Source organism: Scyliorhinus canicula, chromosome 20, assembly GCF_902713615.1.
Source record: "Scyliorhinus canicula chromosome 20, sScyCan1.1, whole genome shotgun sequence".
Lineage (NCBI taxonomy): Eukaryota > Metazoa > Chordata > Chondrichthyes > Carcharhiniformes > Scyliorhinidae > Scyliorhinus > Scyliorhinus canicula.
In genome coordinates this window covers 61352281-61365174 of record NC_052165.1, presented here as the reverse complement: position 1 = coordinate 61365174, position 12894 = coordinate 61352281, and the positions used below count along the sequence as shown (strand labels likewise).

Below are 12894 nucleotides of genomic sequence, written 5' to 3'. Positions count from 1 at the left end.
CTCTTCCGACTCCCAGATGGCAAATTAAATTTTCTTCATCTAGAGAAATTCCAATAAGTTGGACAGCCAGTTTGCAGCTCTGGGTGGTGCTGCTGATTGCCAGCAAAGCAGGATTCTCCGGTGGGTGATTAGGGAGGCAAAGGCAAGGGCCATGAAGAGATCTGGCTGTTCTGATACCCCGAACACTGCCTCTTTTGGGAAAGGCTCTACCCTCATCCCCACCACCAGGGGCATTGCCTCAAAGAAGGCTGTCCAAAATCCAACAAGTCTGGGGCAAGACCAAAGAAAAAACCAGTCAGCTGTGTTTAAACCCCCTCAGATCTTTCGGCTGAAGCCATTCATTCATTCCTCTTTGATATTGATTTTACTAGGCTGTGATACAAAGCTGTCAGCATTGTTCAATTCATCTCCCTTCATGGTTGCGTATATACATCAAGCTTTGATTGAAAACCCCTGTAACACTTCAAACAGAATTAAGTGCTTTCCAATCACCTCCACACTTGAGTGATTTTGAAATGGTCAGCTGGAGTGATCTAGGAGCTGTCAATCAAAGCTTAATGTTTATTAACGTTGAGGTTCGAGCACTTCAGAATTACTCAACCGTGAAGAGAGGTGACTGGAGCAATACTGACAGCTCTGTGTGTGTGTGGAAGCTGTCAATCACAGCCTAGTAAAATCAATGTCAAATAGAAATGAATGAATGGCTTGTAGGTAAAAGATCTGAGGGGGCTTAAACACAGCTGACTAATTTTCTCTCTCCAGGGATTTACAGGTGCTGCTTCCTGAGTCAGTTCCAGCAGATGTATTGCCCAGGTGAAAGCGTTAATGGAGTAATTTCTTTCACAGCCTCTGTCTGGACTGCTCTCTAGCTTCCAGACAGGTGTTTCACATCTGGGGGACATCATGACAGGGTCTCTCTTCTGGGCCTTCCTTTTTAAAAAAAATATATATATTATTCCAAACACAATCAGATATGAACAGCACATAACACTTCAAAAATAAACAAGTTCCACACAGTTTATCAATTTTCCTCATTTTTCACCTCTAAACCCCCAATATACTATCCCTCCTCCCCCACTGACAACAAACAAGTCCTCAAACATGGACAGAAACGGCTCCACTGCATGTAAAACCCCTCTTCTGGCCCCCTGAGGACAAACTTAATCTTTTCCAGCCTTAACAATTCATACAGATCCCCTAATCACCACCGCCCAGAATTCTTCCAGCTTTGCACTCCCCCCCCAGAATTCATGAGCATGCCTCGTCGGCCCCGTCCAACACCTCTCGCAGACATGCTCCACTCCTGATAAAAGTCCTAATATTCGGGTCCATTTCATATGGACGCTGTGTATCACATGTATACTGTGGGACTTCCACACAGGGATCTCTTTCCTGAGGTGGCTTCCTGACAGGGGTCACTTTTCGGGGGTCTGTGGTGGGCGGTCTTATTTAGGGGGTTTTGAGAGGGTCTCTTTATTTACGGGGTTGCTAGAGGGGGGGGGGTTAACATGTAAAGTAACCCCCTTACTGGTGGTGGGTGGGGGGTCTGGCCGGCCGCAGGTCCTTGCTATCTGTCTGCCCGCTCAAAATGGTGGCCCACCTAGGCAATTCCTCGAAAGCCTCGCCATGCATGGTTTTGGATGGTTAAGGATTGGGAGGAGAGCCCAAATTAGGTGCAGGAGAATATAGGGCTTGATTCTCCGGTTTTGAGGCTATGTCCGGAGGAAGTGTCTAGTTTGACGATGAAAAAGTCTGCGGCACCCCCCCACCGATGCCCTGCCCGGTTGGTGACTAGCAGCCACGCCACGTAAAACTCCCAGAGTTCCCAACTCTGCCTGGTCCGTGGGCGCGCATGCGCATGGCGACGATCTGAAGCGGTTGCGCCATACAACATGGAGCCGGCCGCGTGCGGAACCAGCCTGCCAGATAGTGCCCCCCCGTAACCCCCTCGCGACCCCCCACCAGTCCCCCCAACCCCCGCTGAAGCTTCCCCTGCCAATGGAACGACTCCCGCCCCGGACTGTGTCAGCAGTGGACACAGTCCACAACTGCCAAACGAGGTTGACGAAAATTCAGAGCACATGTGTCCCGTGCCATCGGGAAGTTGGCCCTTAGCGGGGTGGAACATCGGGGAGGGCCTTCAGGTGACGTTCAGAGGCCGTCGCAACAGTGTGCGTTGTACTCCCCAATGATGCTGTTTCTGAGGGGGTGGAGCATCCGAAAACAGGCACCTCCCCCGATTTTGGCATCAAAAGGGATTCTCCGCCTGATCGCCAATTACAATAACAGCATCGGCCAATGGAGAATCCCATCCATATTCTCCCAAACGGAGAATTTCACCCAATGTTTTTCTCTACACTATCTGGCGCTAATGCCCCCTGGCTGTTGAGTCCCTTGCTGAAATCATAGAATTTATAGTGTGGAAGGAGGCAATTCGGCCCATTGAGTCTGCACCGGCCTTGGAAAGAGCTTCCTACTTATTCCCACGCTTCCACCCTAATCCCGTCACCAAGTAACCCCAGGTAACCTTTTTTGGACATTAAGGAGCAATTTAGTCTGGTCAACCCACCTAACCTGCACATCTTTGGACTGTGAGAGGAAACCGGAGCACCCGGAGGAAACCCACACAGACACGGGGAGAATGTGCCATACAGCATATTACCATTATTGATCACTCCAACCCACACTGTCAGTGAACTGTTGTTGAGATGATTAGACTCAGAGTTTACAGGGATGAATTTTTAAGGGCTTCTCCTGATTATCCAGTATAACTTTGATGATAGCGCTGCAGAAATCTCACAGTTCAATCCTCATCTTTTTTTTGTTAGTGCAGAGTCACCTGATCATGGAACTAACAAGGGGCATAGAGCAGAACATTAAACTTTGACATCACTTTGTGGCATCACAGGGCATTTGTACATTATGTCCATTATAAGAACATAAGAACTAGGAGCAGGAGTAGGCCATATGACCCCTCGAGCATGCTCCGCCATTCAATGAGATCATGGTTGATCTTTTGTATCAGCTCATTATTGTCAACAAACATCGAGGAATACGACTGTTTTAGTCTGAAGGAGCTGGGAACTGATCACTTAGGACTGGAAGGGGAAAGGAAACTGACAAAGTATCTTACATCCCCACCAACTCTTTATCCCTGAAAACACTTTAAAAATTAACAGATACTACAGATAATTGTCCAATGATTAAAATTGTGTCAGTTCAGCTTGTTCCAAGGAGTTGAGCTTCTTCCATAATTTAGACAAGGTGTTTCAGAATTTCAGTTTCAGAATTAAAGAAAGAGTGTACTTTGAGAATTGCTGAACAAATTCTCCGGCCAAATATTAATTCCATTCATTCGTAGGAGTTGCTTCCTTGATCCCACCATTTCAGTGAATAACAGAAATAGTTAATATGGGGTACCTGATCAACCAGTCTGTCCTCAATTCTTATAAAAGAGACCTCAATCCATGGTGCAATGTAAATGGGAAAAGTCTGATTTCACAAAAACTAATTCCCACACCAGAGAAGACTCCGACAGGTGGCTCATGTGAATCAGGCAATATTATTGTGATTAATAACAGGCTATTTAAAAATATATCAAAAGATGATAAACCTTTAAAATCTTTGGCATCAATTTCACCCAGATTTTCCGTATCCTTCTCTTTGCATTCCTTCTCTATTCCCTTCCAGGATTTGGAAACATCTTTCTTCAGCTTCTGCTCAATCACCTCACAGCTTATTGATGGTGATACAGAAGCCCCCTCCGCTGGCTGAAAAAGAAAAAGAAGGTGTCAATGAGCTGCATGGGGAGACCCTGACATTCCATAGCGACAAAAGATGTGCCAAAAGGTTTTAGGCCACAGCATGGTTGGGAAACATCTTACCATTTTTTAAAAAAAGTGTCAGTTCTGGTGAGAAAACGGGATTCCCGCTATGCCGACAGCGAATAAACTCACTGAATATTCAGCATCTTTAACAATATTATTTTTCCACGTGATTCACTCATGCCAGTTTGTCTCTGATACCCTCACCCCAGGGAAACAAAATCAGTAATCAGTGCGGCACTTCTTTTAAAGTCTCCCCAACACATTTTCCAAGTCCAGTCAGGGGTGGGGGGACTACCAGGAAGATTGCGCCACGATTCATTGCCCTCACTAAACGTATTGATAGTGTGGAGCAGAGGCGTAATATCCTCTGTGATTGTTCAGTTGTCAATCAGGAGAGGTCACCACCCCTGCCTGGGAGGTAGTGGCAGCAATATTTAGTGTCAGCTTACTCCATAAGAGGACTCGATAAGAGTGCTGAATGACCTTCATGCAGGCAGAGTAAGTCTGCGTCCTAATGTCTTCCACTGCACTCTGCACACACATTACACACAGACTCACCAATGAGCGACCACTTCACAGCTAAACATCCACAGCAGGTGGAGGAGGAAGGGATGTCCCAGGAATCTGGCACTTGGAAGGATGCCAGAGCCTAGGACTCTACTGAGCCCCTAGCCAATGACCTGGGGCCGGTCAGCCCAGAGCTGCTGGAGTTGCGCCTTTCGCCAACGAGACCCTGGGCTATTCAGCCCATCTGACACCCTCTTCCCTGTGAGTGACACACCTCCAGAGTCGAGGGAAGGCAGCATTCCATCACGGTGTGTTGTGTTTGGTCTTCAATGTCTTGCAAAGGATTCCACCAAACACCTTGACTTGTCCAAACCAGGATCTTTATTGAATCGCATGTGGTAAGATAGCGATCTGTTACAGAGCAAGTTTTCATGGAGTTTCTTTGTACTCCTCTAGAACTACACCTAGCACAATTGTTCACCTGTATGTCTTACTACCATCTCCTACAACTATCTGCTGATGGCCGGATGTGTCCTCACTTATAGTGGAGTCCCTGGTCACATGACCACGGTCATGAGACCGCATGGTGTCTGCACCACCACCTATTGGTTGGAATCTTCTTTGATATTATTTAAAGGCATATCACCACAGCATGCAGCCCGAAAGTAGGCTCAGACGCTCAAGGCCCAGGCCTCCCAGGAGATATCCACCAAGGTAATCTCAGGCAACAGGTATGGGAAGTCAGCAGGCCGCCTCAACCTCAGCTGTGGATCCTGGGGATATACCTATAAATTGCGGGAGGGTGAAGAAGGGTAAGAACTATATGCACCTAGTGGGCACGAGTGAACGTAGGCACTGGCAGAGATATGTTACCATTGTTATATCCCCAGATAAGACTTCTCTGCTTTGCATGTTATTACTCCTTTATAACTACCCTACTGTGAGAGAATTGTGGATTCAGGGTCAGGCAGATCAGAATTCAGCTCCTCTATCTCCCAAAGTCTTCTCCAAAAACTAACTGCCTCTCTGCATTCCTTGGCTCCACCCAGCAATGACCGCAAATCTCCAGCTGAAAAACAAATTATTTCTGCAGGCTGCAAAGCACATTATATCCCTCAGAACTTCCTCAGTCAACCACATTCTTTTGGTCAATTTCACCTTCTGAGAAGCTCTCAGGCCTTTACAAAACAAAATCCTTTTTAAAAACATGACCACTGCAGTCAAACACACTATAATGCCAAGCTTTTAATCCTTAAATGCTTCCAATATTTAGAAGCCAATATGCCTAAAAACCTCTTTTTTGTTACAAGTCACACTCCCGCCCCATCAAATAATAGCCACAGTTGTACCTCTGAACTCCACGTAAATAAAGCACTTTGACCCAGTAACCACGGCTAACCTTTTTTTTGGACACTAAGGTGCAATTTATCATGGCCAATACACCTAACATGTACATCTTCGGACTGTGGGAGGAAACTGGAGCACCCAGAGGAAACCCACACACACACGGGGAGAACGTGCAGACTCCGCACAGACAGTGACCCAAGCTGGGAATCGAACCTGGGACTCTCAAGCTGCAAAACTGTGCTAACCACTGTGCAAAAATAAAAGCTAATTACTGTGCATGCTGAAATCTGAAACTAAAGAGAAAATGCTGGAAAATATCAGCAGGTCTGGCAGCAACTGTAGGGAGAGAAAATAGCTAATGTTTCGAGTACAATGACTCTTTGTCAAAACCGTGCTGCCCATGTTAATTCATGTTAATTTGGAGCTGGATTAACAAAGCAACTTCATCACTTGCGAATGATTTATCATCATCATTTTGCTAGTAGTTGACATTCATTTCTAGTCCAATGGCTGATCTACAAAATTCTCAACATAGCTTTTCTCAAAATTAGTTTTCCGGCTTTTATCAAATATTTCTGAACTGCATGCAAACTGCAGTTACAGAAAAGTTGCAGAAAGCCATGTAGTTAACTAAAGATCTAAATGAAGAACAAATTAGGTATAATTTAAAAGAAAATCAGCAAGCCTAAAATTGCTAGAAAAATAATGATACATCAATGGTGTTCATTATTATTAAGCTGTAAGAGATCTGTTGGTGCTGAAAAATTAATGCTTTATGAGTAGGGAGGTTAAAAAGCCAATTAACATTGTTTTCTGCAAGATGCGCCATTGTAAGATTTGTTGTCCAATGGATTTATCAGAACGATAAACAAATGGCTTTTGCTGTTACCTTGCTATCACTGTGGGTGGAAGATGCAGTCTTGGGATACCTAGCTTCAGAAGGAGGCCGACTCACAGGTGCAGCTGATGATGGTTTTGCCGGCGATGTTGCTTGACTGCCCTTTGATTGCGCATCCAACGACTGTCCAGTGAATTGTTTCAGAAATTTGTGGTAGTCTAGATTCCCAAAATCATTGACTGGCAAATGATTCCATAGGTTTTCAAACTGAAAGAAAGTGTGAATTTAAATACTACACTCTAACTTATTTTTCAATAAAATGTAATCTATCTGATGGTGATAAGTGTGACATCAAAGAAAATTATAAACCGCTTAAAATTCAACCCAAAGCTACAAGAAGTTAACTTAATATTGGATGTAGACCAGGTGGCCACCTGGATTTTGGAATGATGGGGGTATAAAAGTGGTCACGTGTCAGGAGCACAGGGTCTCTCACAGAGACACAGCATGTAAGAGATGCTCAGTTACTGCTAATATACATCTACTGTTGTTAGTCCCTGGTCACCAGTTTTTGGAACTTCTACATTGGATATTTACATTTGTGAATTTCTAGAAGACAGATTTCGATCACTTATTATTTCATCATTAAAACACATAATCAAACTTCAGTTTACATCAATGCTGCTGACTTGCATATTTCTGCAAAAAGAACAATGAATGTTACATACATTGCCCATCTTTTCTGAAAGTGATGACTGATCCTGGCACACACTCTTCAGGTGACAGCTGCCTGGTGATACTTTCCCTGGGAGCGATATTGCGCCCATGTTCACTGCCAGCGAGAACGACGAAGTGGGTACAAAATCTCATGAGTCGGGATTGGGGGATAGGTTTCCTGTTACGTGTGGTGGAGGGTCATAGCGCTGAAGCCTCTGAAGGGGAGGATTTGGCAGGGCCAGGGGAGCAGGCATTGATTGGGGGGAACTTGCATTGGGAGGGTGGAGCGGGCATTAAGGGTAGGTCTTGCAGTAATGCATGGAGTGGGCATTAAGGGGAGGTCTTGCAGTAATGCGTGGAGCAGGCCATGAGGGGAGGAGCACTGGCAATACTGCCATGTTGGTTGTGGGGGTGGGGATGTGCGAAGAGCCCCTGAAAATGTGGTGGGTTGGGGGGGTAGTTTATCCTGTTCTGATCGGGTACCCTTTGAAGACGGTGCCCTGATCTCTGTGGAGCCAGTCTTGCTGGCTCTATCTGTTGTGTTATGCTGCTTCGGATAACACAGGCTGCTACTTGATGTAGTCTTAACTAAAGGATGCTCCAGACTCTGAAGTGAGTTCAACGTGTTTAGTGAACTATTAACACAGTTCTCAAATGAGTTCCTCTCTGCTAATATAACCGTAGTAACTCAGTCTAACTGTACCAGCTTGCTCTGAGCCACGTGCTGGTGTTTATGCTGCTGATCAACCCTGTCTAACTCTCTAGATGTCTGTCTGTGGAAAGAGGCAGGGAGTGAGTGCCTCATCCCTTTTATAGTGTTTATGTCATGCCCCCTTGTGGTGATGCCATCTCTGAGTGTCCTGACTGCCCATTGGTTGTGTCCTATTCTGAGCGTTCATTGGTTGTATGTTTGCATATCATGACACTATCAGGCCCAGCCCCGCCAGACTGACAGCGTAAATCTCGCCCTCTGATTTTGTTTTTTCGTCAGAGTAGGTCAAGATCTGGCCTGAAGTCTCGACAGTGCATCTGACAACATACATGTCAATTTTTAGTCAGAGCCTGACACTCTGAAAAACTATGGGAAAATTCCACCCCCCTGTCCATTCTTTCCTAAGGGTGTGTTGGTCAATATCAACATATGGAAGACAACAAGTACATCCTCACCTAGTGTTCATACATGTGTACTTCCCATTATGGATGACTGTATTGTTGGTTTTATTCCCCTAAATAGTATAGGAGTTTGAAACTCCTGTTATTGCAGAGATTGGCTAGTTCAGACTAGGGATTAAATCAGTTCAACATCAAACTATCAAGACAGCCAGTACAGTCATTTCTACTGGTTAGTATTGACCTTTCCTGTGGTTTCCATCCTTTCACAATGCCTTTTATTTCCACATTTATAATCATTGATTCAAAGCACTTCCTCAGAGTGGCAATCTCTGGCAGATTACCATGCCTGACAGATTTAATCATGCTGAGATTCCAAAGCCCCTGTCTCGCCCAACCTTCCTCACTCAAGCTTTTTGAGACAGCAGCAGCTGCATCGGGACGGGGGTGGGTCGGGTGGGGTAGGTAGGGTCGGACGGTGGGATGGGGGGGTCAGTCAGGAGTTGGGTTCAGACTGGCTCGCATGGGGAAGGGGTTGGACTGGGAGGGGGCAGGGTGGTGGGTCCACTGGGGACCCGTGTGAGCCTGGGTTCAGATTTTTCAAAGTTATTCTGGAGTTAGAAGTGACTTTTTTCAGGGGCAGCATGGTGGTGCAGTGGGTAGCATTGCTGCCTCACAGCCCCAAGGACCTGGGTTCTGTCCGCGTGGAGTTTGTTCTCTCCCCGTGACTGCGTGGGTCTCACCCCACGACCCAAAAATATGTGCAGGGTAGGTGAATTAGCCACTCTAAATTGCCCTTAATTGGAAAAAGTTAATTGGGTACACTAAATTTATAAAAAAATAACTTAATTTTTTCCCACTAATTCTTTAACTCTTTCAGAGTAACTATCAGGGTAGAACTCACAGAAGAACCATCCAAAGTTAGCGATTTAAATCACTTCTGTTGGACGGTTCCCAACCCAGCACTATTATCCTGAGGAATTTAACACTTCTCGGCAACTGCGGAGCAAACCCTTACATGGGAACTTCATAGAATCCCTACAATGCAGAAGGAGGCCATTCGGCCCATCGAGTCTGCAGTGATCTGTATATCTGTGTATTTACACAAGGGGTCAATGTAGACACATAGACACATAGAACAGTACAGCACAGAACAGGCCCTTCAGCCCTCGATGTTGTGCCGAGCTTTGACCGAAACCAAGATCAAGCTACCCCACTCCCTGTCATTCTGGTATGCTCCATGTGCCTATCCAATAACTGCTTGAAAGTTCCTAAAGTGTCCCACTCCACTATCACAGCAAGCAGTCCATTCCACACCCTAACCACTGAGTAAAGAATCTACCTCGGACATCCCTCCTATATCTCCCACCCTGAACCTTATAGTTATGCCCCCTTGTAACAGCTACATCCACTGAGGAAATAGTCTCTGAATGTCCACTCCATCTATCCCCCTCATCATCTTATAAACCTGCACACATAGAACTTCACACAATACTCCAAATGTGGTCTCATAACGGTCCTGTACAGTTGCACCATAACCCACGGCTCTTAAACTCAAGCCCCCTGTTAATAAACGCTAACACACTATTAGGCCTTCTTCACGGCTCTATCCACTTGAGTGGCATCCTTCAGAGATCGGTGGACATGAACCAAGGTCTCTCTGTTCCTCCACATTCCTCAGAACCCTGCCGTTGACCCTGTAATCCGCATTCAAATTTGTCCTACCAAAATGAATCATCTCGCACTTATCAGGGTTAAACTCTATCTGCCATTTTTCGGCCCAGCTCTGCATCCTATCAATGTCTCTTTGCAGCCTACACTAGCCCTTCACCTCATCCACTACTCCACCAATCTTGGCGTCATCACCAAATCTACTGACCCACCCTTCAGCCCCCTCCTCCAAGTCATTTATTTTTTTTAAATCACAAATAGCAGAGGACCCAGCACTGATCCCTGTGGTACACTGCTGGAACTGAGCAAGCACTAGAGGGAGTACGGGAGAGGTATAAATAGAGACAAACAGGAAGTCAGCGACACTTCACAGGGATGGCAGCTGGTGAGCAGGACAAAGACAGGCAACTCAGATGTAACATAGTATAAGTACTGGAGAGAGAACAAACTCAAAATGAAACATCTACTTCAACTGCAAGACTACAAGCTTTATTCAGATATAAGGAATAACACATGGTACCAGGTGATTTCAGAACGCTTGCTATAAGATTACACAGTATGCAGACAAAGAAAGACCAAAATGGCAAGAAAACTCGTACCGGATATTCAACATGGGAAGACTTTCAATTAAATTGGTTGGAAACCCACCGCAGCTGAACACAACCGATGCTTTAAGTAATAACTGGAAAAGGTTTGAACAGATGTTCCAAATATGTATCGTAGCTAATGATTTGAACGCAGTTTCTGACACAACTAAAATAGCGCTGGGTCATGAAGGTAGAGAAACTTATAATTGCTTTAGTTACTTGAAAGCACCAAATTCGAAGTAATACTGAAAAAATTTGAACAGTACTGTAACACCAGTAACAATGCTGCTTTAAAACATTCAATGCTTGGAGACCAAACTGCACAGGGAATGAGTGATGCAAAACTCAATCATTACCAGAACAGAAAGCGTTAACTCTAGAAATCGCGATTGAAAAGTCCAGATTAAAATAAAAAAGTAACTTTAACTTTTTACAAGGACAAAACACTGAAATACACTTTAAAATGGCGTCTGAGCACATTTAACAGTCTCCTGGGAACAAAAGACAAAATTCTGCGTCTGCGCATGCGCAGGAAGCCAAAGCCACGCATGCGCAGTTGAAATCATCCGTTTTGCGCGAAAACCGTTCAGTTGAACAAAAAGAGCACACCGTTCAAAGGTGGTTCAATGCATGCGCAAGCTGCCATGCGTAGTTGAAGAAAAAACGCACAGTAAAGGAAAATCTAATGGCGCATGCGCAATCAATTTCTACACTTTATGTCACAAGCTTCATGACATCACAAGACCCGGACCACACCCACTTAAAAGGAAAATGCCCAAAAATCGAAAAAAAGAATTTTAAAGCTGCAAACCCCAATTTTCTTACCTCAAAAGACAGAACAATGCCTGAACTCACACCAGCAGTTCAAAATAACTTTCACAACACCCTGGAACAAGCAGTCTGCACCACCCAAAGTGAAGAGCACAATGACAAATCCAAAACAAAAAGAGATGATTTGTCTATAGCAGTGGTTCTCAACTGGGGTCCATGTAACATTACTGGGAATCCACACAAAAAAAATACCGAATTGGGGGTCCACGGTGATATTTTAGTGGTCCATAGAGCAATTCTACTTCAGAACAATTGTTATTACTGAGAATCAAGTAGAAGAAGAAAATGTTTGTTTTCATGATGAATATTCACCTTTCTCTCTCTCTCTCTCTCTCTCTCGCACTGACAAAGGTCAAAGAGAGATTATAATCTATCTAATTTACCTTCAGGGGGTGAAGGGGCTCAGAACCAAAACGGTGCATTTGCTGTGTTTATTTTTGTGGTACTGTATTCTGAGAAAACAAAATCCATACCGGTTGATGACAAATGGGTTTATTGTGCTTTAATGACAGTTGTTGTTGAAGATTGCCCGGGCTATTGTCCCCTAGGAACAGCCCGGAGGACCTTTAATGACAGAAGCAGCTTATTAAATACCCATGGTTGACCTGACGCTTATGTCACGTTTCTCCTTGACAAGTTTAATGAATGATTTAACACAGTAATCACTAGAAACTGTGTATATTTGATATGAATTGGTTATTTTTAGAGTAATTTAATTCAATTTAGTCAGTAAAAAGTTTTTTTCATTACTTTTCATATTAGAATAAGTTTGGCAACGTACGGAAATACCGCTAATCCGTTTCCAACCCTCATGGTAAGGTAGATGGACTTTAGGATTAGTTTACCACGCATATAAGAAGCTTTTTTTTCTGTGGAATGGCTATGGGGGTCCACAAAAAAAAATTAAGAGGAAAAGGGGTCCATGGGTTAAAAAAGGTTGAGAACCCCTGGTCTATAGAACAGTACACACAATCCTACTCAGACATGGCTGAGTTATTCAGATCTGCTGATCACAGCATCAGCTACATGGTTGCACATCGCAACATGACTCTACTCATGGTAGATGAATCCAATATCATGATGCCATGGCAGATCGTCGATACATTGGATGACAGCAACCTGTCAAATACCCAAGAAGAAGACGACGCCACACAGAGAGTGATGAAAGACTCCACAGCGAGACCACTGCATGGCTCCACACAGAGAGCGATGAAAGATTCCACAGTGAGACCACTGCACGACTCCTCACAGAGAGCGATGAAAGACTCCACAGCGAGACTACTGCACGGCTCCACACAGAGAGCGATGAAAGATTCTACATTGAGACCACTGCACGGCTCCACACAGAGAGCGATGGGCTGGTTTAGCTCACCAGGCTAAATCGCTGGCTTTTAAAGCAGACCAAGCAGGCCAGCAGCACGGTTTGATTCCCATACCAGCCTCCCCGGACAGGCGCCGG

General features: G+C 44.8%; 1 protein-coding gene across 1 annotated transcript in view; it reads right to left on the bottom strand.

Annotated features, from left to right (window-relative positions):
- The window catches only part of efcab6 (EF-hand calcium binding domain 6), a 177481-nt gene that overhangs the window by 4786 nt on the left and 159801 nt on the right, over positions 1-12894 (bottom strand). The window contains 2 exon segments of the mRNA XM_038781176.1: positions 3614-3770; positions 6571-6786. Of these exon segments, the coding sequence (XP_038637104.1) occupies positions 3614-3770; positions 6571-6786 (373 nt within the window).